The following is a 27,212-nucleotide window of genomic DNA, read 5'->3' as shown; positions in this document are numbered from 1 at the left end:
ATTATAAAAATCTTTTATTTCTGGAATTTGTTGTTGTTTCAACAAATTTTCTGCTCCTTTTATAACTTCAGAATAACTGGCTTGATATGCTGAATTCGGATCTTGAGACCAAGGAGATTGAATTATTCTTTTTGAAGGGTATTCGTTTACCATTCTTGATGCATATGATGAAGGAGATCCAGTTGGTTGTCTTACCATTGGATAAGGAACATAATATCCTTGATTAGGATAGAATCCTGTTAATATAGGAGTAAATCCCTGATTGGGAGTGAATCCTTGATTAGGATTTATCTGCTTTCCTTTGTTGGATTTTTTATGGACAGTAGTCCATTCCTCGACTTGTTCTAGAGGTTTTTTACCTCTATCCATAAGGCCTGCTAAGATAATCAAGGACAGTAACTTGAGGGTACTATAGAATATATTTTCATAAACTACCCTCACCATGGGATGAGATATGTATAAAAAAATATGTGTCTTATTTAGATAAACATAGTAAAGAATCAGGAATAGCAAAAGAAAATATAGATTCTATAGGAAATAGAATTAATTTTGCAAGAGAAAGAATAACTATACATTGTCTACAAACTAAAGCGGCTAAACAAGTAAAAAATAAATTAACTTATAGTCATTGTACAAAAATTCTAGAAAATGAATGGGAATTTGGATGTAAAACAACACGTCCTAATACTTATAAAAAACATAAAAAAAAATAGAAAATATAAATTTATTAGGTGGAAACCAGGAAATAAGAAATATATTGGTAATAATAAGAAAAAGAAAAAAATTATTAGAAAAAAAACTTCTAAAAAATCTAAAAAAGTCTTTTCTGAATACTTTTTACAATCATATGTTTATCTAAATGATATAGGGGAAGAAATTCCTACTATAAAATTCAGATTAGATCATGAACCATTTGATATAAATAGTATTGAATGAGGTTTCGTTAGAGAAATTGTAGTACAAAACTTTTCTTTTCACTTATTAAAAGATTTTCCTGCTATTATAAAAGCTATATTGTCACTTTTAGTATATCAAGATGATTTTTATTACTATTTTTATATCCAAATAAGTAGTCTTATTAGAATTGCTGAAAAAGAGCGATTCTATCAACCATATCAAATATGGATTATTCAACGAATGTTTGATAGTCCTTATTTATCAGCAGCCAAAGAAGATAAAAAACACTTGACCAAAACCATTGACAAGTGTTACAATAATCCAAAATATTTTCAAATCCAAGCCGGAATTGATTTAATGTCAACAGCTCGACATGTACTTCAAGATCAAACATACAAATTATCTACCGATGGAAGAAGAATAGTAGCTGATAAAAACAGCATGATTCAGAAATCAAGAGATGAAGAATCCATACAACTGCTAAAGAAAATAGCAGATATGGAAATAGAAGATTTTCCTTCAGAAATAATTGAAGAAATCAAGAACACGTGGGAGACTTGGAATTCACCAAGACTATCACCAGAATCTTTACACCTGGATGAAATAGAAACATGGAACCTGGACAACATCCAAGAAGGATAAAGACAAAACAAAGACCACGTGGAAAGTCAAGAAGACTTTCAAGCTGATTTTCAAGATTGGCGGTAAACAAAAATTCAAGGCATCCATGTACGAACGAAGATATGACAAAGACAACTGACAACATACGTGGAGGCAATAATAAATTCATCCTTATCAGAAACACTGTGCGGGATTGAAGAAAAATCAAATAGAGTTTAGAAATTTTACTATAAATAGCAATGTAAAAGAGCCTAAACAAGGCATCGAAAAATAGCTTAGAAATATTTTCTTTTACTTTTAGTATTCTCTCTTTGTAAACACTCTCTCTTTGTAAAATCTTCCTTTTACTTTTAATAAAATAACTATTTTCCGCACTTGTGTTAGTTTGTAATTGGTATCAGAGGCCCCCGGAGTTACGATTCTTGGAGAAATTCATATCATAATACTCATTGTAAGTTCTTATCTTTAATTTACAATCCAGTTAATTTCGTGGTTATTTATCTTGAAACCCATATATCTGTTATTTTGTCTAACTTTTGCCTTTTTAAGTCTAGGTGAGAGACGATAGGCCTTGTGTGTTACGACAAAATAATATAACAGACGGTTTTAGGTACCAAAGATAAGTAACATGGAAGAGACAGATTGTTTATATAAACATAAAACCTGCAATCATATTATGCATATAGATTCTAAACAAGAAAATAATATTTCAGCCCTTAGTAAAGGATTTAATAGTTTAATGGACATAACCTCTATATATTATAATAAAATATATAATAAAGTCAGTAATATAGAAGAAAAAGTAAATTACATGGGAGATATTAAAGAATTAGATTTGAACAATAAATCTAAAGAAATTTTATCAGAAGTCAATAATAAATTAGATCAGGTTATTAATAATAATAATATGGAATCAGATATAGATTTAGGTTCCTTATATTATGGTAATAGTAATATAATTTTAAGATGAAGAAGAAGAAACTTCTTCAGAGGAGTCATCTTCTACTATTAATAGAAATAAAAAATCTGAAAAACAGAAAAGAAAAAATATTACTCAACAAAAATATGATTTCCAATCTTATAAAGAATTAATAGAACATTGGAAAGTCAAATTTACTAAAAGTACAGATAAAAATGAAAGAATAGAATACTTAAAATTAATAGAAGAACTTTATGAAAAACATAAAGATCTATTTACTCAGTTTAATTATCACTATATGTTAAATTATGATACTACAGAAAGTAGTAGTTCTAGTAATTCTGATAATCAAGAAGATTTAAATGTAACTAGTTATAAATCCGATGAAGAAAATACTTCAATAGATGAGGATGAAAATATAGAAGTCCCCGAACCTATGGATACTGATCAAACAGATCCTTATGGTAAAAGAAAATTAGAATCAGATATTCAAAAAGATGATTATCTGAGAGCTTTAAATAAAGACTTTGAGACAGTTGAAAATACAACAAGAATTTTTGGTAATCAAACCGAAAATATAGCTACTAATGAAGTTAAAACTGAATATACAGGCGAATCTTCTAATCAACAACCAAGTCAAACTATACCTATACCACATAGGATAGATGATTTAAATAAAAGAAATGTGGCTCAAGGAGGAATATATTTAGATTTGACTAATATTTCAATATCAGACTATGAAAAAACCATAGATGATTGGGCACAGTCAATGACAATAGTTGTAAACAACAACGGTTCTTAGACAAAAGAAAATTTTTTAAATTATTTTGTAGGAACTTTTCAAGGAGACGTTTTACAATTCTTAAGACGTTGGGAAGAATCAGAGTAGGAAAAGTCCAAAAAGGACAACTAATTAATCAAATAGGTACTCCTAAAGATCTTTTTAAAGGATTAACAAATATTCTAAATATATTCCTCCTTGAGCCACATTTTTTTTATTTAAATCATCTATCCTATGTGGTATAGATATAGTTTGACTTGGTTGTTGATTAGAAGATTCGCCTGTATATTCAGTTTTAACTTCATTAGTAGCTATATTTTCGGTTTGATTACCAAAAATTCTTGTTGTATTTTCAACTGTCTCAAAGTCTTTATTTAAAGCTCTCAGATAATCATCTTTTTGAATATCTGATTCTAATTTTCTTTTACCATAAGGATCTGTTTGATCAGTATCAATAGGTTCGGGGACTTCTATATTTTCATCCTCATCTATTGAAGTATTTTCTTCATCGGATTTATAACTAGTTACATTTAAATCTTCTTGATTATTAGAATTACTAGAACTACTACTTTCTGTAGTATCATAATTTAATATATAGTGATAATTAAACTGAGTAAATAGATCTTTATGTTTTTCATAAAGTTTGTCTATTAATTTTAAGTATTCTATTCTTTCATTTTTATCTGTACTTTTAGTAAATTTGACTTTCCAATGTTCTATTAATTCTTTATAAGATTGGAAATCATATTTTTGTTGAGTAATATTTTTTCTTTTCTGTTTTTCAAATTTTTTATTTCTATTAATAGTAGAAGATGACTCTTCTGAAAAAGTTTGTTCTTCTTCATCTTAAAATTATATTACTATTACCATAATATAAGGAACCTAAATCTATATCTGATTCCATATTATTATTATTAATAACCTGATCTAATTTATTATTGACTTCTGATAAAATTTCTTTAGATTTATTGTTCAAATCTAATTCTTTAATATCTCCCATGTAATTTACTTTTTCTTCTATATTACTGACTTTATTATATATTTTATTATAATATATAGAGTTTATGTCCATTAAACTATTAAATCCTTTACTAAGGACCGAAATATTATTTTCTTGTTTAGAATCTATATGCATAATATGATTGCAGGTTTTATCTTTATATAAACAATCTGTCTCTTCCATATTACTTATCTTTGGTACCTAAAACCGTCTGTTATATTATTTTGTCTTAACACACAAGGCCTATCGTCTCTCACCTAGACTTAAAAAGGCAAAAGTTAGACAAAATAACAGATATATGGGTTTCAAGATAAATAACCACGAAATTAACTGGATTGTAAATTAAAGATAAGAACTTACAATGAGTATTATGATATGAATTTCTCCAAGAATCGTAACTCCGGGGGCCTCTGATACCAATTACAAACTAACACAAGTGCGGAAGATAGTTATTTTATTAAAAGTAAAATGAAGATTTTACAAAGAGAGAGTGTTTACAAAGAGAGAATACTGAAAGTAAAAGAAAAGATTTCTAAGCTATTTTTCGATGTCTTGTTTAGGCTATTTACATTGCTATTTATAGTAAAATTTCTAAACTCTATTTGATTTTTCTTCAATCCCGCACAGTGTTTCTAATAAGGATGAATTTATTATTGCCTCCACGTATGTTGTCAGTTGTCTTTGTCATATCTTCGTTCGTACATGGATGCCTTGAATTTTTGTTTACCGCCAATCTTGAAAATCAGCTTGAAAGTCTTCTTGACTTTCCACGTGGTCTTTGTTTTGTCTTTATCCTTCTTAGATGTTGTCCAGGTTCCATGTTTCTATTTCATCCAGGTGTAAAGATTCTGGTGATAGTCTTGGTGAATTCCAAGTCTCCCACGTGTTCTTGATTTCTTCAATTATTTCTGAAGGAAAATCGTCTATTTCCATATCTGCTATTTTCTTTAGCAGTTGTATGGATTCTTCATCTCTTGATTTCTGAATCATGCTGTTTTTATCAGCTACTATTCTTCTTCCATCGGTAGATAATTTGTATGTTTGATCTTGAAGTACATGTCGAGCTGTTGACATTAAATCAATTCCGGCTTGGATTTGAAAATATTTTGGATTATTGTAACACTTGTCAATGGTTTTGGTCAAGTGTTTTTTATCTTCTTTGGCTGCTGATAAATAAGGACTATCAAACATTCGTTGAATAATCCATATTTGATATGGTTGATAGAATCGCTCTTTTTCAGCAATTCCAATAAGACTACTTATTTGGATATAAAAATAGTAATAAAAATCATCTTGATATACTAAAAGTGACAATATAGCTTTTATAATAGCAGGAAAATCTTTTAATAAGTGAAAAGAAAAGTTTTGTACTACAATTTCTCTAACGAAACCCTATTTAATACTGTTTATATCAAATGGTTCATGATCTAATCTGAATTTTATAGTAGGAATTTCCTCCCCTATATCATTTAGATAAACATATGATTGTAAAAAGTATTCAGAAAAGACTTTTTTAGATTTTTTAGAAGTTTTTTTTCTAACAAATTTTTTCTTTTTCTTATTATCAGTATATTTTTTATTTCCTGGTTTCCACCTAATAAATTTATATTTTCTATTTTTCTTTTTATGTTTTTATAAGTATTAGGACGTGTTGTTTTACATCCAAATTCCCATTCATTTTCTAGAATTTTTGTACAATGACTATAAGTTAATTTATTTTTTACTTGTTTAGCCGCTTTAGTTTGTAGACAATGTATAGTTATTCTTTCTCTTGCAAAATTAATTCTATTTCCTATAGAATCTATATTTTCTTTTACTATTTCTGATTCTTTACTATGTTTATCTAAATAAGACATATTTTTTTATACATATCTCATCCCATGGTGGGGGTAGTTTATGAAAATATATTCTATAGTACCCTCAAGTTACTATCCTTGATTATCTTAGCAGGCCTTATGGATAGAGGTAAAAAATCTCTAGAACAAGTTGGGGAATGGACTACTGTCCATAAAAAACCCAACAAAGGAAAGTAGATAAATCCTAATCAAGGATTTACTCCCAATCAAGGATTGACTCCCAATCAGGGATTTACTCGTATATTAACAGGATTCTATCCTAATCAAGGATATTATGTTCCTTATCCAATGGTAAGACAACCAACTGGATCTCCTTCATCATATGCATCAAGAATGGTAAACGAATACCCTTCAAAAAGAATAATTCAATCTCCTTGGTCTCAAGATCCGAATTCAGCATATCAAGCCAGTTATTCTGAAGTTATAAAAGGAGCAGAAAATTTGTTGAAACAACAACAAATTCCAGAAATAAAAGATTTTTATAATCCAGGATTACCAAGTGAAATTTATAAATATATTAATGAAATATGGAAAACCCATATTTTAGAGCAAAGAGCAAATTTTAGACGAGCTCTTACAAAGTTTTCACAATTTCTAGTTGAAAAAAAACAACTAAAGAAAATGAAGCACATGAATTATTATTAAAAGCTGTTTTATACAGAGATTGGCAAGAACTCGAAATAGAGTATACAAATATCAAATAGATAAATAATCTTATTGATATATTTCAATACTTTATTCATAAAGGAACAAATAGTCCCATTATGAATAAAATGTTTAGAATATGTTTATATAATAAAGCTAGGAAAATACTACCAGCAGAAATTTTGAAAAAATCAATAAAATTATCTGCAACCAGCAGACTCAATATAAAAAAGTATTTTCTGAATACTTTTTACAATCATATGTTTATCTAAATGATATAGGGGAAGAAATTCCTACTATAAAATTCAGATTAGATCATGAACCATTTGATATAAACAGTATTGAATGGGGTTTCGTTAGAGGAATTGTAGTACAAAACTTTTCTTTTCACTTATTAAAAGATTGTCCTGCTATTATAAAAGTTATATTGTCACTTTTAGTATATCAAGATGATTTTTATTACTATTTTTATATCCAAATAAGTAGTCTTATTGGAATTGCTGAAAAAGAGCGATTCTATCAACCATATCAAATATGGATTATTCAACGAATGTTTGATAGTCCTTATTTATCAGCAGCCAAAGAAGATAAAAAACACTTGACCAAAACCATTGACAAGTGTTACAATAATCCAAAATATTTTCAAATATTTTGATATACCTATAAATGCAGTAATTTCTATACCATTGGATAAGGAACATAATATCCTTGATTAGGATAGAATCCTGTTAATATAGGAGTAAATCCCTGATTGGGAGTCAATCCTTGATTGGGAGTAAATCCTTGATTAGGATTTATCTGCTTTCCTTTGTTGGGTTTTTTATGGACAGTAGTCCATTCCCCGACTTGTTCTAGAGTTTTTTTACCTCTATCCATAAGGCCTGCTAAGATAATCAGCAATAATATTATTAGTGGGTTTTTTATGGACAGTAGTCCATTTCCCGACTTGTTCTAGAGGTTTTTTACCTCTATCCATAAGGCCTGCTAAGATAATCAACAATAATATTATTAGTACCTTTGACATATAAAACTTCAAAATTGAAACTACATAAATCATTGTACCATCTAATTCTTCTTGGTACACTTTCTAGTTCTAATTGATTTTTAGAACTACTTCCTACATTAAACATAAATATATATTCTTCTTTATCTGAATCAGACTCTGTTTCTGATATTAACTCATATAATATTTCTTCAGGATTTATTTCCTCTTCATAACAAATTTCTAAATCTTGTTCTTCAAGACTTTTAATCATCTATTTAACACTTTTTCCTTTATTAGGACAGTTTGGTGCTATAATAAAATGTATTTTGATATACCTATAAATGCAGTAATTTCTATAAACTATTAAATGTATTAGTAGAAGATCAAATATAGGTTTTTATTTCTATTAATAGTAGACAAAAAGGTATTACAAGGATATTAACATTTAAAACCATTAATTAGTTGTCCTTTTTGGACTTTTCCTACTTCTGATTCTTCCCAATGTCTTAAGAATTGTAAAACGTCTCCTTGAAATAGTTCATAATCTAATCTGAATTTTATAGTAGGAATTTCTTCCCCTATATCATTTAGCTAAACATATGATTGTAAAAAGTATTCAGAAAAGACTTTTTTATATTGAGTCTGCTGGTTGCAGATAATTTTATTGATTTTTTCAAAAATTTCTGCTGGTAGTATTTTCCTAGCTTTATTATATCAACATATTCTAAACATTTTATTCATAATGGGACTATTTGTTCCTTTATGAATAAAGTATTGAAATATATCAATAAGATTATTTATCTCATTGATATTTGTATACTCTATTTCGAGTTCTTGCCAATCTCTGTATAAAACAACTTTTAATAATAATTCATGTGCTTTATTTTCTTTAGTTGTTTTTTTTCAACTAGAAATTGTGAAAACTTTGTAAGAGCTTGTCTAAAATTTGCTCTTTGTTCTAAAATATGGGTTTTTCATATTTCATTAATATATTTATAAATTTCACTTGGTAATCCTGGATTATAAAAATCTTTTATTTCTGGAATTTATTGTTGTTTCAACAAATTTTCTGCTCCTTTTATAACTTCAGAATAACTGGCTTGATATGCTGAATTCGGATCTTGAGACCAAGGAGATTGAATTATTCTTTTTGAAGGGTATTCGTTTACCATTCTTGATGCATATGATGAAGGAGATCCAGTTGGTTGTCTTACCATTGGATAAGGAACATAATATCCTTGATTAGGATAGAATCCTGTTAATATAGGAGAAAATCCCTGATTGGGAGTCAATCCTTGATTGGGAGTAAATCCTTGATTAGGATTTATCTGCTTTCCTTTGTTGGGTTTTTTATGGACAGTAGTCCATTCCCCGACTTGTTCTAGAGGTTTTTTGCCTCTATCCATGGGGCCTGCTAAGATAATCAGCAATAATATTATTAGTACCTTTGACATATAAAACTTCAAAATTCAAACTCCATAAATCATTGTACCATCTAATTCTTCTTGGTACACTTTCTAGACTATTATTAGTCAGAAATTGTTTGACTGCCTGGTTGTCAGTTTTTATAATAAAATTTTCAGATGCTAAATATATGAGAAAGGTTTTTATTGCCTTTTTAATAGCTAATAATTCTTTTTCATATATAGCATAATTAGCTTCATTTGATTTAAATTTTCCAGAACTATATCCACATATTAGTTCTTCGTTTTTTGTTGTTTTAGCTTTTAAAATACATCCCCAATAATTTTCTGATGCATCGGTTTCTAAAATTAATCTATCACATTGTTTTGGTAAATAGACTTTTGGGGTATAATTTATTTCTGATTTTATATTTTTAATAATTTCTGAGTCTTATTTAGACCAGCTAAAAGTTTTATCTTTTTTAATTTTTCATATAAATCACCTAATTTTTGGGATAAGTTAGGAAAGAAGTTTCTTCCATAATTAACTATTCCTAAAAATTGTTGAAGTTGTTTTTGGTTTTTAATTTCTTCTGGAAATTCTTTTATTTTTACTATAATATGATCTTGTAGTTTAAGACCATCAGCCGATAGATTTAAACCTAAAAATTCTATTTTTGTTTTTTCTAATTCTATTTTCTTAGGGCTCAAAATAATTCCATGTTTTATGAATTCTTGAGAGATAATATTTAAATGTTTTCTATGTTTTTCCAGTGTTTCTGAAAATATTAATATATCGTCTATATAAACTACACAAAATTTTTTATATTTATTAAATATAAAATCCATCCATCTTTGGAAGATTTGAGGTGCATTACATAACCCAAATGGCATTACTCTCCATTGATAATGACCATTAGGTGCACTAAAGGCTGTTAATGGTTTAGATGATAAAAAACACTTGACCAAAACCATTGACAAGTGTTACAATAATCCAAAATATTTTCAAATCCAAGCCGGAATTGATTTAATGTCAACAGCTCGACATGTACTTCAAGATCAAACATACAAATTATCTACCGATAGAAGAAGAATAGTAGCTGATAAAAACAGCATGATTCAGAAATCAAGAGATGAAGAAACCATACATCTGCTAAAGAAAATAGCAGATATGGAAATAGAAGATTTTCCTTCAGAAATAATTGAAGAAATCAAGAACACGTGGGAGACTTGGAATTCACCAAGACTATCACCAGAATCTTTACACCTGGATGAAATAGAAACATGGAACCTGGACAACATCCAAGAAGGATTAAGACAAAACAAAGACCACGTGGAAAGTTAAGAAGACTTTCAAGCTGATTTTCAAGATTGGTGGTAAACAAAAATTCAAGGCATCCATGTACAAACGAAGATATGACAAAGACAACTGACAACATACGTGGAGGCAATAATAAATTCATCCTTATCAGAAACACTGTGCGGGATTGAAGAAAAATCAAATAGAGTTTAGAAATTTTACTATAAATAGCAATGTAAAGAGCCTAAACAAGGCATCAAAAAATAGCTTAGAAATCTTTTCTTTTACTTTCAGTATTCTCTCTTTGTAAACACTCTCTCTTTGTAAAATCTTCCTTTTACTTTTAATAAAATAACTATCTTCCGCACTTGTGTTAGTTTGTAATTGGTATCAGAGTTGGTCTAAAGAATATAAAATAGTATCAAAAATAAAACATCCAGGTTACAATTTTATTTATTTTTGTGAAATAAGTGATTTAGCAGAAGATCTAGCAATAAGTTGGACTTCTATTAATGAATATACCAACATGGCAGAAGTAGAAATTAATAATAAAATAATTGAGTTATTTGAACCCAATAAATTTACTACAGAGATACAACCAAAATTACTACATCTAAAAGATCTGTCAATACCAAAAGATTGGATGATAGATAGAATAAGTGGTACTAGTACTTCAAAACCTGTAAGTACTATAGAATATATGTCATCTGGAGATAGACTATATTTTAAAAATAATGCTATAACAAATACAAATGATAATTTAGTTTTACCTTCTAGTTCTCAAATAGAGGAAGAAGAATATAATATTAGTACAAATTCGACAACACCAATAGGTATGAAAACAGTTTAAATACCTATTTTCCCTACTGAACCTAGTAGAAATTCTAGAAATACTAGAATGGAAGAAATACAATCTACTACTATTATTCAACAAATGAAAAATTAAAAAAGGATAAAACTTTTAGCTGGTCTAAATAAGACTCAGAAATTATTAAAAATATAAAATCAGAAATAAATTATACCCCAAAAGTCTATTTACCAAAACAAGGTGATGATTAATTTTAGAAACCGATGCATCAGAAAATTATTGGGGATGTATTTTAAAAGCTAAAACAGCAAAAAAACGAAGAACTAATATGTGGATATAGTTCTGGAAAATTTAAATCAAATGAAGTTAATTATGCTATATATGAAAAAGAATTATTAGCTATTAAAAAGGCAATAAAAACCTTTCTCATATATTTAGCATCTGAAAATTTTATTATAAAAACTGACAACCAGGCAGTCAAACAATTTCTGACTAATAATAGTCTAGAAAGTGTACCAAGAAGAATTAGATGGTACAATGATTTATGTAGTTTCAATTTTGAAGTTTTATATGTCAAAGGTACTAATAATATTATTGCTGATTATCTTAGCAGACCCCATGGATAGAGGTAAAAAACCTCTAGAACAAGTCGGGGAATGGACTACTGTCCATAAAAAACCCAACAATGGAAAGCAGATAAATCCTAATCAAGGATTTACTCCCAATCAAGGATTAACTCCCAATCAGGGATTTACTCCTATATTAACAGGATTCTATCCTAATCAAGGATATTATGTTCCTTATCCAATGGTAAGACAACCAACTGGATCTCCTTCATCATATGCATCAAGAATGGTAAACGAATACCCTTCAAAAAGAATAATTCAATCTCCTTGGTCTCAAGATCCGAATTCAGCATATCAAGCCAGTTATTCTGAAGTTATAAAAGGAGCAGAAAATTTGTTGAAACAACAACAAATTCCAGAAATAAAAGATTTTTATAATCCAGGATTACCAAGTGAAATTTATAAATATATTAATGAAATATGGAAAACCCATATTTTAGAACAAAGAGCAAATTTTAGACGAGCTCTTACAAAGTTTTCACAATTTCTAGTTGAAAAAAAACAACTAAAGAAAATGAAGCACATGAATTATTATTAAAAGCTGTTTTATACAGAGATTGGCAAGAACTCGAAATAGAGTATACAAATATCAAATAGATAAATAATCTTATTGATATATTTCAATACTTTATTCATAAAGGAACAAATAGTCCCATTATGAATAAAATGTTTAGAATATGTTTATATAATAAAGCTAGGAAAATACTATCAACAGAAATTTTTGAAAAAATCAATAAAATTATCTGCAACCAGCAGACTCAATATAAAAAAGTCTTTTCTGAATATTTTTTACAATCATATTTTTATCTAAATGATATAGGGGAAGAAATTCCTACTATAAAATTCAGATTAGATCATGAACCATTTGATATAAACAGTATTGAATGGGGTTTCGTTAGAGAAATTGTAGTACAAAACTTTTTTTTTCACTTATTAAAAGATTTTCCTGCTATTATAAAAGCTATATTGTCACTTTTAGAATATTAAGATGATTTTTATTACTATTTTTATATCCAAATAAGTAGTCTTATTGGAATTGCTGAAAAAGAGCGATTCTATCAACCATATCAAATATGGATTATTCAACGAATGTTTGATAGTCCTTATTTATCAGCAGCCAAAGAAGATAAAAAAACACTTGACCAAAACCATTGACAAGTGTTAAAATAATCCAAAATATTTTTAAATCCAATCTGGAATTGATTTAATGTCAACAGCTCAACATGTACTTCAAGATCAAACATACAAATTATATACCGATGGAAGAAGAATAGTAGCTGATAAAAACGGCATGATTCAGAAATCAAGAGATGAAGAATCCATACAACTGCTAAAGAAAATAGCAGATATGGAAATAGACGATTTTCCTTCAGAAATAATTGAAGAAATCAAGAACACGTGGGAGACTTGGAATTCACCAAGACTATCACCAGAATCTTTACACCTGGATGAAATAGAAACATGGAATCTGGACAACATCCAAGAAGGATAAAGACAAAACAAAGACCACGTGGAAAGTCAAGAAGACTTTCAAGCTGATTTTCAAGATTGGCGGTAAACAAAAATTCAAGGCATCCATGTACGAACGAAGATATGACAAAGACAACTGACAACATACGTGGAGGCAATAATAAATTCATCCTTATCAGAAACACTGTACGGGATTGAAGAAAAATCAAATAGAGTTTAGAAATTTTACTATAAATAGCAATGTAAAGAGCCTAAACGAGGCATCGAAAAATAGCTTAGAAATATTTTCTTTTACTTTCAGTATCCTCTCTTTGTAAACACTCTCTCTTTGTAAAATCTTCCTTTTACTTTTAATAAAATAACTATCTTCCGCACTTGTGTTAGTTTGTAACTTCATAACAAATTTCTAAATCTTGTTCTTCAAGACTTTTAATCATCTTTTTAGCACTTTTTCCTTTATTAGGACAGTTTGGTGCTATATGGCATTCTTCATCACAAATAAAACATTTACATATCTGTTTTTTAGATTTTTTAGAAGTTTTTTTTCTAACAATTTTTTTCTTTTTCTTATTATTACCAGTATATTTTTTATTTCCTGGTTTTCACCTAAGAAATTTATATTTTCTATTTTTCTTTTTATGTTTTTTTATAAGTATTAGGACGTGTTGTTTTACATCCAAATTCCCATTCATTTTCTAGAATTTTTGTACAATGACTATAAGTATATAAAATAATATATAAATGTTTATCAATGACAATAGTTGTAAACAACAACGGTTCTTGGACAAAAGAAAAATTTTTAAATTATTTTGTAGGAAAGAATTTCGTCAATTGAATTAAAAATCTTGATTCAACACCGACTTTTCTAATAGGTATTATTGACTCCATTCTGATTTTTAGAAATCATATGTACATACATTAATAGGGAAGCTAACGAGGTTGTCCATAAATTGGCCAAGGAAGATGTTTATATCATGACCCTCACTGGTTCAATATTAACATAGGAAGTGAGATTGATGAGAACGTCGAGGGCATGCAATGAATTTTTATACTGTTGTCTTTGCAATGAATTTTCTTTACCTTAAAAGGAAAAACAAGTGACGACACAGTATCATTTGGTTCACTTATAGTTTATAAAATTATATATTGTCAAATGGATCATAAAACTAATCCAAATAGCTTCACATTTGATGCATTGACACCATATAAACTATCAGTGAATCATGCAAATGTTGAAGTTGCTAACTTAGTTATTTGTTGAGTTGCGACTCACGAAACAACTTAAAACAGGATCAATAAACGCAAGAGATTATTTATATAGTTTAGATCCAATCCTACATTCAGAAGATTTGCCTAAACAGCAACTCACTATAATCTTCACGTTGCAAGAGATGATTTAACCCCAACCACATTCTCAAATATTGTAGCCTAACTCCTATATAAATTGATAAGACAATTTAATTATACAAGAATTCGCACTACAAAAAATTCCTCTCAATGAACAAATAAGTACACCCTCGATTTCATATATATTCAATGAATTAGTTTAATCAGAATAAATCTCTAAAATTTCATCCCACATCAACCACTATTATGGCTTAGATATATTTGAGATACATATAATATGATAACTATTTATATCTCCTTATGGAAAGATGATCATAATCCCATATATTAGTTCCCTTATTGTGAATAATATCTCCTTTCAATTAACTGTGTAAGATCATAAGATTTACTTCATACAATCAAGTAAAAAAGTGTCAACCAAAAATCACTGGTCTTATAGTAAAACTAGTTGTCATAATGAGTTGCAACTTGTTTCACTAGCAAATGCTTCAATACATAGACTGTAAGCGATTACTTCAAACCAGTTCGAAAGGATAAAACCAGATCTTCATAATCCCTTAAATGTTTCCCATATCAAATATCCTTTAAATAAGGAATAAAGTTGGTCTTCTTTAAAAGCATATCTACACCTCTTCGGAATTTCTCAAAAACGATGAATATTAATTTGTAGAGAAATTATTTTATGGATCTTTCCCACCACATCATTCATGATCTTTTTCTAATTATTTAATGACATTTTAGTAATTTTTTTCATGTCATTGACATATAATTTTGATAATTTTTTACCCCAAACCTCGAACTTCGAACTCTAACTTGACCTTGAACCTCAAATCCTAAATATTAAATCTCGAACCCTAAACTCAAATTTAAGATTTAGGATTTGAGGTTTTTGAGTTTGGGTTCATGATAAAAAAATTACCAAAATTATGTGTGAATGACATGAAAAAATTTGTTGAAATATCATTAAATAATTGGACAGGGACATAGATGATGTGGTGAGAAGGGTCTATGAAAAAATATATCACGTCATTGACGCATAATTTTGATAATTTCTTTACCACGAAGCTCGAACTTGAAACTATAACCTAACCTTAAACCCCGAGCCTCAAATCTTAAACCCTAAATCCCAAACTTCAAACCCTAAACTCAAGTTCAAGGTTTAGAGTACGAGATTTAGGGTAAAAAATACCAAAATTATGTGTCAATGACATAAAAATATCATTAAATAATTAAAAATGAACTATAAATAATGTGTGAGAAAGACTCATAAAATAATATCTGATTAAAAGAAATTATGTCAACCATATTAATTAAAATGATTGATATAAATCTTTACAAAATTAATTCAAACTTTAAACCTAATAATCAACGTAAATTTACTTAACAATATTAATCCATTTTTAACGACACATCATCATTTAATCCTCTAACAAGGTACAAAATTATATATGAATTTATATTTAATGGACCGCGGATAATAATTATGTACATCATTTATCTAATTAAACTATCTTTAACCAAGTATCATGATTTGGCTACACAAAAAGATGGAGACGCAATTACATCAAAAGAGAAAAAGAATAGTTTAATGTGATTCAACTGATCACAAACCAACTTTTTTGAGTCCTACTCAATAATCAAAATATAAATATCAAAGACACTGTAGGATGGATCGATGCATGTGACATATGGCATGATACATGCCGAAAAACATAGTAGACTGATCATATGGGAGGTATGAGTCTTGATACGGTAAAACTAAGCAAATTGAGCCTAACTTTTAGGGTTAATATATCAGTTAATATATAAATTTAACTTTAATATTCAAAGGTTCGATTTCAACATAAATATTTAATTGGGATAAAAAAAATATATTTAAATACTAAATTAAATATTAAAACTAAATATAGGTGTCAAATGGTATATTAACCCTAGATTTTAAGACGTGCATGTGATGTGCATTTGCGTTAAACGTAGACCAAGTGATCTATTCACTATTATTTATTTATTTATTCATAACGTATAGTACAGTAATGAGTTGTATGATTATTGTATTAGCAGTATCTTTAGATCACAATGTTTATGTTTTCTATTTCCTTTGTCTCCCATAAGATCCCATGCCCAATCCCTTTTTTTATTCAATATAATTAACCCAAATTGTCTTCCACTTATCTTTAATTTATGTTGAAATTTTGACAAATGAGTGTGTTCATATATTTGTTTAGCTTGAGGTCGGTAAGATTAAAAATAACGGTGGTGATGAGATTAATTATTATAGTTATGAGATAAAAGATTTTATTGCATTATAGCCACGGCTCATCTAAAAGAGTATTTAGCATTTGATGAGTTGGTATCATAAGTAAAGATTAAAATTTTCGTTCTCTTTATATAGTAATAAATATTATTATAAGGGTATTTTTATTTTTTAATTTTTTTATATAAAATTTATAAAACCCAATTTAAAACTGAAATAAGTTTAGAAAAAAGCATTCACACAAAAACAAAGTTTGAGCCTAAGATACCATGAATTTAAAGGTTCAATTTTATAATTTCAACCAAAGCATCATCTATTTTAAGGGTGAGCAAAAATTATTGCCCTCAAAACTGAGAAATTTAAGCTGGTTACTTAAAACTTTTTTTTTATTTTTAGAAAAATTTAAAAGAACATTTGTTAAATAAAAATACAATTTTGTTTTTAGTAATGAAAATATGGAAACATGTTTGATGCACTATTTTCTTATAACAGAAACATGAGAAATAAAATAAAAATTACTACATTTATAGGGATTTGAAACAGGGTAAAAGATTTTGATATTTAAACATTGTTGAAAACAATATTTTTACATTTAATTGGGTTTGAAGTAAGCACAATTCATTAATTAAAATTAAAGTTAAAAGACTTTGTTCTAAGCTTTTTCAATTTTGCAAAACATTTTTAGTGAAAACAATAAAAACGACTTATTATTATTTTATAATTTTACATGTTTTCATTTTCCAAAAATTAATTTTGAACATATTTTCCGTAGTGTTTATTATTTTTTTAAAAAAATTAAAAACGAAAATAATCTCTATTTCCTAAAATCAAATTGGACCTTATAATTAAATTATTTTAAAAATTGTATAATTTTAAATTAATTTAACCATTTAAAATTTTATAATTTAATTATAACATTTTTAAAAAAAGTTCTAGCTTGGGCACTGTGTTAATCCATGTAGCAATGAATCTAGAAGGAAAGGTGGGGTTTGGCAAATATGGGCAAGCAAATCAAACAAACTTGCTAAAGCATGTGGTGGGTCAAAGTTAGAGAGGCTGGGGACCTCTTTTTTCCACAACTAGCATATGACCCTAAGCTACACATTTTTATTCCCTTTGAGATATTTTATGCTCAAAATTAGGCAGATAGGACCCTATTTTATATCAACACCAGGTTGTAAACCAGATATTTGTATTCATAAACTATTCGAATTTAATTTTAAAAAATAAAATTGAATTTGATTCAATTGAATTAGAACAATTAACTATCTAATTTGAATAATTCACGAGTTCAATTATTTTTTTAATATATGTTTTAAAATAATTTTTAAATATTATTAAAACTTTAATTTAATTCGAGTTAAGTGTTAAAATTCAATAAGTTCAATTATATCTCGAGTCAAGAAAATGAAACTTGATTAAGTTTGAATTCAGCATCGAACTACAAGTTTCAAGTAAAACTCGAATTTGCCACTGTTTAACCTCAATTTGACTTGATTTCAATTTTATTCCCCCAATCACACAATGACTTGTGGTGAAAATATCTGCCCAAGGAAACCTTCTCCTTGACTTTTAAGATTTGGTTGAATTAAAATAGTAGACAAGGAATCAAGTGTTTGTTAAGAAATCCTCAAATATATATATATGAGATGAGATGATGTAGCAGTAGGGTTCATATTATATATACACATACAGTGTGATACAGTCAGCAACATGTGTGGGATTTTGAGATAGATACCTCTCATGATCTTTACTAACTTATAAGGGTTAATATAACTTTTAGTCCCCAAATTTAACAATTTAGTCCATTTTAGTACCTGTATTCAATTAGGTCAATTTTGATTTTTCGATGATGTGATACAATCTCAAAGTGCTAAATCATCAAATTTTTTATATTCATCAAGTTTAAGGATTAAGATGAACTTACTTGATAAATTCAAATCCTAAAATAGATTAAAAAATATAAATATTAAAGTGAACCTAATTACCAAATTTAGTCTAATTCCAAGTTAAAGGGAAAGAAGGAAAGCCTCAAAATGTGGTGTGAAATGTGAAAGAAATGTAACACTTTCATAGGGAAGTGTTGAGATGAGGAATATGAAATGTTCTTTTACTCCAATTTTATACTCAACAATGCTGCCTTCTTTGTTGATTTTGGTCGGGGAAATATTATTATCTGATCTACAATATGATACCATCATATCAAAAGTTGGATGTGTATTTATTAAGCAAATTAAAAATAAAATTCGATTGAGTCTCAGTCAAATTGGTATGAATATTGTTATCAGTATAAGAGGATGAAAATTTGAGTGCGTTGAAACGTATTATCTTTCTATTTATGGATTAATGAGAGGCTATGGGTAGTTTTAAATATTATGTCAAAAAAAATAAATATAATCGAAACCTATAACGAGATTATTTAAATAAAAATAAAATAAAAGATATTATTTCACCAATAAAAAAAAGTATATACCTATGAAGCTACTCTAACAATAATAGCTAATATCATATTTGGATGTAATAATTGATAGCCTTTTATACTCTGCAATTAGAATTTTATTTCATAATTTAAGGTTTGTTACTATATACTAATTTTGATTTAATGTAATTATATAAAAAATTTAAAATATGATTTAAATATGTATATATAAAATTTTAATTTTGATTTAATTGTATAGATTTAAAGAAATAAATATATTAATTTATTTTTATATTGGATAAATAAAATATTTGTATATGCAATATGTAATACGTAAATATAAAATGATGCTATATTGATAATTGGGTTAGTAGTTTAGTGAAATTCGAATTAAATCAAAATTTAATGCATAAAATTATGCAAAATTAAAGTTTATGTATGACATTGTACATTGAATCAAAGTTCAAATATAATTTTGAGATTTATCCCATGCTTTATTGAAGTAACTGTCGCTAGCTAGAGGTGTTAATAAGTCGAGTTGGACTTGAATATGATATTAACACATTTTATATTTGCTTAAGCTTGGCCCATTTAAAAATATGAGTCTAAAATTTTGACCAAACTCATCCATATTTATAAATGGTTAATTGAAACTCATTTTGGTCAACCCATTTTTATTTTTTGTTTATATACTTATATAATATTTAAATTTTTTATTTTTTTCATTTATTAAAATTTCATATATAGGCACTTAATTTTTTTAATGCTTACATAATAGCCTTATATATTATTAAATATTTAATTTTTATGTGCTATAAATTACATAATATATAAAAATAACATAATATAATATATTACAAACTTAGAACATGAGTTGAGCTTAGTTTGGAAAGTCTAAATCCGAGTCCAACTCATTTTCTAAATGGACCTAATTTTCTTTACCCAAGCTCATTTTTCGAATATAATATTTTTATATAAATCCTTTCAAATTAACCTTCGGGTTTGGACAAATAGTTGGATTCTTAAATATGTTTATGGCTAGCTAAAGCTAGTTTACTTGAATATTACACATTGATATATTTTTTTAATAAGATCTTCTGGTGTTGATAAGTATACCGTGTCTCAATTAGACCTATTTATGAGTCGAGTTATTTGTTTAGGCTCGTTTAAAATTTGAGAGGGTTTGAACAAATAATTAGGACGGCTTAGAGTACAGGTCGGGCTCGGGCTTGAACATTTAAGGCCCAAGCCTAGTTTGGACCAACCCATTTTTCAATAATGTTTTATATTATGATATTTTTATATATTATGTAATTTATAGCATATCAAAATTAAATCTATAATAATGTATAATACTATTATAATATAAAAATTAAAAAAATTAAAATGACTATATAAAATTATAATAAATAAATATATTAAATATTAAAAAATAAATATATTTTTAAAATTTTTTAAAAAATAATATAAATTAATTTAAAATAAATTTAAGTTAATTATTCATAAATATGAGTAAATTTAAGTAAAATTTTATATTTATATTTCAGACAGGATCGAATTTAAAATCAACTTAGCCTGCTCGGAACTTGACCCGGCTCGTGAACCCTCTTCTCTCCATTAAATCTAAAATCATATTACATATAAACAGGAATAAACTCTTTGATTTGTTGTCTACATTGACAATATTCCAAAAAACTCACCCAACTAAAAAAACAAAATGGAAGGGAAAAAGAATTTCTTTACCCTCACTGGACAGTCATGATTTCACCACAATGAAAGGAACAATGTAACTTGATTTTGGACAGAGACATTGTTTTTCTTTTTCCTTGTCATTGTCATTTGTTATGGTAAGAAAATCATGAAATTCCAATAAAAACTCTCCATCATTATTATTATCATCATTACTTTCTGAGGAAACAGTTGTTGAATACAGCAAAAGACGGAGAATGAAAGGTTAATTAGGATACAAGTAAAGAGAAGGCATTTAGTAAAAAAGAAGGTGGCAAAGCAAGAAAGCCGCGTTGTCAGCCTTTGGCGTGCTTAACTCAGCTTATATGTCGACTGTTTTAATGCTTATACCCCTTTTTCTCCCAATAACCCAATGAAGCTGAATCTACTTTCTTCACCAATCTTCATAAAAGAGGAAAAAAAAATACCCAAAGCATCAAAGTTAAAGTTTTTGTTTCTTGGTTTGTGTAATTGAAGGGAAAAGTTATAGTGTTTGCCACTACACATAAAACCCAGATAAAAAAAAAACACATTTGCCAACAAGTTTTGGATTTTTGTCTAAAACTAATGGGTACTTGAAAGTTTGGTTTTTTTTGGTGGGTTTATTGTGTAAATTTGGTAACTTTTTTTTTGAGTTTTTCTACTTAATTCTCCTCAATGATGGTGTAAATTTCTTGGTAATTTCTGCATTTGTTTTGTCATTCTGAAAAATCTTTTTGATTGTGGGCATTTTCCCGGTTTCCGATGCTGTAAAAATCTGATCTTGAATGTTGGAATTTTGATTTTTTTATTAGATTTTTGTGATTATATATATTCTGGTAGATTCCTCAGATTTCAGTTCCAATTTGTGAATGATATTGTTGTTAATTTGTTGGTTAGTTGATGTTTGATTGTTCATTACTATATTACTTTTATAATCTTTTTGTTATCCTTTTTCATTGATTCCCCATTCTTTGAATAAAAAATAACATAAAATAAAAATAAAGATAGATAGATGCTTGTTGTCTACCGTTTTGGTGGTTTCTTCAACTGATTCCAAGATGCTGTTTTCCATTGCAGGATTTCAGACTTCAACGGTAAAAGCAATATATATATATACACATGTATGTATGGATGGATGTATGGATGGGTGGATGGATATAGATATTTGATTTGTATATGCCAAGTTTGGAACTTGAAGCTTTAAAGGACCTTAAAAGGTCTTGATGATATGAATCTTTTATATGCTTTAAAAAATTAGTGTGTGGGGGAGTAGAGGTGAAGTCAGATTGGTGCTTGTGATAGTCTCTGGTTTTGGGCATTATTTTAGTGTAAAGAGTCTGTTGTTTATGTCCCCTAAGCTGGCCGAGTTCTCCCGCACTCGGTGGGCTTTGCCATCAACATAGGAAACAACAACCTCTTCCATGCCTCTCTTGCCATTCAAGAGAACCTTTTCTTAAATTGTTACTCAGAAAAAACCCCATCTTATTCAGACCCTCCCTGCCTCGATTGCTGTTGAGATTCCGTCATATGCTTTCGTAGCATATATCCCTTTCCTTTCCCTTAGATAGTTCTTTAGTCTCATTGAACCACAGAAAGCTGTTTGAATTCAGAAAACTCGGTCCTCACAGTTGGGGGTATCGGTTACCAGTTTTGGCAACTTTTCCTCGAGTTGGTGTTATGTTCCATTGGTATTTGATTTTCTTGTGATCTGATCAAGTAGCTGAGAGTACAGTTTTTGAGGTTTGCAGAGGGGAAGGGGTTCTTTTTGTGTGTCAATATGAAGTTCATGAAGCTTGGATCGAAGCCAGATACGATTCAGAGTGATGGGAACAATGCGAGGTGAGATCTCTTGGAACCTTATTCACAATTTATCATTTGTTGAGAAAAATAAAACTATGTCCACATAGTTCAATCCATTCTTTCATAAGACCATCAAGTGATTATCTCTTGCCTTCATTTGTTCATTTCAACTGCATACTCCAAATTCCGGTAACGTTGCCTCTTTGGTTTATGCATAAACTAGGAATCTTTTCGTGGCTATGTGAAATTGTGGTCCTTTTTTCTAAATGACCATTTACAGTATACCGTAGAATGGTTTATGTGATTTGCAGCTTTTATAGGCCATTGATTTTGTTACGTTCCTCTTAGCGCCGCATACGTTGCTGCTCGTGAGTGAAGACTGACTAATCTTCTTTCTTTTTAACTTTTGATATATCCTTTTCTTTTTTTCTGGTTAAATCTTTTATGGTTCCTTGTGTATGTGTTATACTTTTCGGCCTTTTACATACTCGGGTTATTCTAACTCCGTGTGTGGCACAAATATTAACGATTTCAAATTCACGATCCTTGAGATCCAATGATAGGTAGTTTGAACTTCTGCTTATGAAGATAGGGGGAATCCTACTCTTTTCGATTCTTTATAACCATATTCTTTCCTATCGCCGTGTATGAGTTCAACCCTGAATTTGTTTGATAACAACCTCGAGAATGTAGGATGAGGTCCAAAGATAACTTAATCCCAACATCCAGTTAAATTTTGACCGAAATTTCACCTTTTAAGTGCACTGATCTTGCCATGAAGAAATTTGAACTAGATTTCTCGATGTACTATTTGAATGCGGTAATGAGTTGACATTACTTATACTACTAGTTTCCTTAGCTATTTGTTACATGTTCTACAGCTGTAGATCTGGTTCCTTAAAACCGTCATTAGTTAAATACATCTCGTAACTTGTCACTTTGTGGCCTATACATCACAGCAACGCAGATATAATGTGTATTCATTTCGTTGCTTAATGTGAATGTAATTCACTTATTCTTAAATAGATAACTGTACCATGGACTGGTGTTTGATATAATGTTGTCTTTGTCCAACCTGTGTGAATTTTTCGAAGTTCTGATGTTTTAAGCTTATATCTGCATGTCAGGTACGTGGCAAGTGAGCTGGCAACTGACATCACTGTCACTGTAGGGGATGTTAAGTTTTATCTGCACAAGGTAAGCATTTTCTTCCGGTTTTCATGAACTTCTGTCTATGGTCGAGCATTCTCTTCAAGCGTAATTTCCTTACTAGAATGCTTTCCATATTTCCATTGTATCTTACAAGCAATCCGAACTTATATCTTTGTGAACTTATATGCAGTTTCCTCTTCTGTCGAAAAGTGCATACTTACAAAAGTTGGTTGCAAGTGGTAATGAAGAAAACAATGATGAAATTCAGATTTCTGACATTCCCGGAGGCCCAGTTGCCTTTGAGATATGTGCCAAATTTTGTTACGGCATGACTGTCACCCTCAATGCTTACAATGTTGTCGCTGCTAGATGTGCAGCTGAGTACTTAGGAATGCATGAGACCATCGAAAAAGGGAACCTAGTTTACAAGATCGATGTCTTCCTCAACTCCAGCATCTTCCATAGCTGGAAGGATTCGATCATTGTTCTTCAGACCTCGAAATCTATGTTACCATTATCCGAGGAATTGAAGGTGGTTGGTCTCTGCATCGATGCTATAGCTACCAAGGCTTGCATTGATGTTTCCAAGGTTGATTGGTCCTACACTTATAACCGGAGGAAGGTCCCAGAGGAAAATGGGAATGATCTGAACTGTAATGGTTTCAGAAACCGACCTGTGCCAAAGGACTGGTGGGTTGAGGATTTGTGTGAACTTGAAATTGATCTATATAAGCGTGTCATAATGAATATTAAAACCAAAGGAATACTATCTCATGAAGTGATTGGAGAAGCTTTGAAAGCTTATTCTTACAGAAGGTTGCCTGGTTTCAGTAAGGGCGTGATCCGTTCCGGGGATGTCATAAAGTATAGATCAACAGTTGATACTATTGTCTGGCTGTTGCCCGCTGAGAAAGGAAGTGTATCTTGTAGTTTCTTGCTGAAGTTATTGAAAGCAGCCATCATTGTTGACTTGGGAGAAATGGCCCGGGAGCAGCTCGTGAGGCGAATAGGGCAGCAACTTGAGGAGGCTTCCGTAAATGATCTTTCGATACGAGCTGCAGACGGGGAAGATGTAGTGTACGATGTTGATACGGTACAGAAAATAGTGAAAGAGTTTCTGATGCAGGATCAGAATGCTGAATTCGAGTCGGAAGACAACGAGGTCCAGGAAATACGAAGACCTGGAATCCTAACCGATGCTTCCAAGCTGATGGTGGCAAAATTGATCGATGCATATCTTGCTGAAATTGCAAAGGATCCCAACTTACCCTTGTCGAAGTTTGTAGACCTAGCTGAAATGGTGTCTTGCATCTCTCGGCCTTCTCACGATGGGCTTTACCGAGCCATTGACATGTACCTTAAGGTGAGAATCTTGCCAAACTCTATTTTTGTCGATGTACTTACAAACCGATTCTGTTGACTTAAAATCCACTCGGCTTCAATGCAGGAGCACCCAGGGATCAGCAAGAGTGAGAGGAAAAGAATATGCAAATTAATGGATTGCAAGAAACTATCAGTCGATGCATGTATGCACGCTGTGCAAAATGAGAGACTCCCATTGCGTGTCGTTGTGCAGGTTCTGTTTTTCGAGCAGGTAAGGGCTACTGCTTCATCAGGAAGTAGCAGTCCTGACTTGCCTAGAGGCCTGAAGGATCTAAATATTGGATCTCATGGGAGCTCAAGGTCAGCAGCAACCCACCCGGAGGAAGATTGGGATGCAGTGGCCACAGCCGAGGAACTCAAGGCCCTGAAAGGCGAAATAGCTGCCTTGAGGATGAGCAACAGCATTGGGGGGAGTGAGAGAAACGGCGGAGATAGTAGGAACAGTGTCGACAAAGTTGCCATTTGTAAAATGAAAGGTTTATTGAAATCCAAGAGGATATTTTCAAAGATATGGTCAAGCAAAGGAGCCCAAGGTGAAAACAGCGGTTCGGATTCATCAGAGAGTCTCGGTTCTGCCAATCCCGAAGAAGCCAAATCAACACCATCCAGAAATAGAAGGCATTCGGTTTCTTAAAGTAGAAATGAAAGGAAAAAAACATAGTAGCTGCCTTTTTTTTGGTGGGTTCTTTTTTGGGGGGCATTTTACTAAAATTGAAAACTAGTTTTATGTTAATTTTAGCAAAATGAAAGCATATATAGTCATGAACTAAAACTATGATGAAAAACATTACAGTATTAAGGGGAAAAAATGGTTACCCTATAATGAACTTTTGAGGGTCATTCATGCAAGTTGCTTCAATGCTCTCATTTATTTAATTTATATTTTTAACTCTCCATTTTGAAGGCTTATATGTTGAGTAAATACGGAGCTTCAAATCTATTAGATGCCATCTCTCACAAATGTTTGAGGTTCTAAGTAAATCAAGAGACAATAATAAAAATTTACCTTGATTCATTGGAGAAATATTGAAGCGATCGGGATTTTCTAAATTTAGGTATGTCCGCTCTTAAATGAGAAAGAGACTACAACAACTATACCAAATTGGATAAACCAAACCAAACGACATTAATTTAGAAAAATTGCTAACAGAGTATGTCAAAACCAAAGATTCCAATACAAATATTTGCTTCGACTCCGTAACCTTCGGTAAAGTATTGTTGCCTATTTAAGCCACCTTCCTATATATTCATTCCCTGGAAGAGGCACTCAAAAAAATGGGGGATCCTTTACCCTCTAAGGCCCATGTTCTTTTACTTTGGACCATCGTAGGTGTCTCTTTTACCCCCCTTTTGGCATTGCATGACTGAAGCCGAAGAAAAAGTTTAAAACCAATGGTCCTGGTCAGGAATCCCTTTTGACATTTTTTTTTTGACATTTAAATAAAATTAATTGGCATGTTGTAAATGATTAGGCAAACACCAACATTAAAGTCTCTCATCAACAATCTCATATGATGGATAATCTGTAAATACAACTTTCAATCTTCTATAAAACTACTGGTGACATGCCCTGACTTAGATGAGATAAGCCTATCAGTAGGAAAACAAAACAAATACCAGCATCACTGAAACACTAATATAGTATTTGCTCCATCCTATAGACAGACTTTGCCCCAATGTAACAAATCTTGAATGGAAAATTTGTCCCCTCCACCATCTTGAATGGGGCATATATATAGCTGTTTGATCAACAAGGCTTAATCGATTCAAATAGGAAACACAATTCGTTTCCATGCACTCAAATCATGCAACACAACATCAATGTGTATGCAATGC

The 27,212-nt window shown here is 29.8% G+C and overlaps 1 protein-coding gene across 2 annotated transcripts; it reads left to right on the top strand.

The window, feature by feature from the left end:
• Positions 1-21,009: 21,009 nt before the first annotated feature.
• Positions 21,010-26,225, top strand: LOC107894319 (BTB/POZ domain-containing protein NPY2). 2 transcript variants are annotated; one of them, XM_041084621.1, is made up of 6 exons: positions 21,252-21,655; positions 22,119-22,162; positions 22,790-22,880; positions 23,969-24,038; positions 24,184-25,356; positions 25,441-26,225. In XM_041084621.1, exons 3-6 carry the CDS (start codon positions 22,819-22,821, stop codon positions 26,008-26,010), a joined length of 1,875 nt encoding a protein of 624 aa, XP_040940555.1. In that variant the 5' UTR covers positions 21,252-21,655; positions 22,119-22,162; positions 22,790-22,818; the 3' UTR covers positions 26,011-26,225. The 2 variants fall into 2 exon arrangements, with proteins under 2 accessions (XP_040940554.1, XP_040940555.1); XM_041084620.1 differs by having other exon boundaries at positions 21,010-22,880.
• Positions 26,226-27,212: the final 987 nt, after the last annotated feature.

Source organism: Gossypium hirsutum, chromosome A13 (assembly GCF_007990345.1).
Source record: "Gossypium hirsutum isolate 1008001.06 chromosome A13, Gossypium_hirsutum_v2.1, whole genome shotgun sequence".
NCBI lineage: Eukaryota > Viridiplantae > Streptophyta > Magnoliopsida > Malvales > Malvaceae > Gossypium > Gossypium hirsutum.
The sequence above is the reverse complement of the archived record's forward strand: the minus strand, read 5'-3'. Positions and strand labels throughout refer to the sequence as shown.

What these genes read in the sequence shown, in the direction of transcription:
- LOC107894319 (XM_041084620.1), top strand. Translation starts at nt 22,819, where the DNA reads ATGAAGTTCATGAAGCTTGGATCGAAGCCAGATACGATTCAGAGTGAT. An exon ending in TTAAGTTTTATCTGCACAAG is followed by an intron (nt 24,039 to 24,183) that starts GTAAGCATTTTC and finishes ACTTATATGCAG; the next exon opens with TTTCCTCTTCTGTCGAAAAG. An exon ending in CCATTGACATGTACCTTAAG is followed by an intron (nt 25,357 to 25,440) that starts GTGAGAATCTTG and finishes GCTTCAATGCAG; the next exon opens with GAGCACCCAGGGATCAGCAA.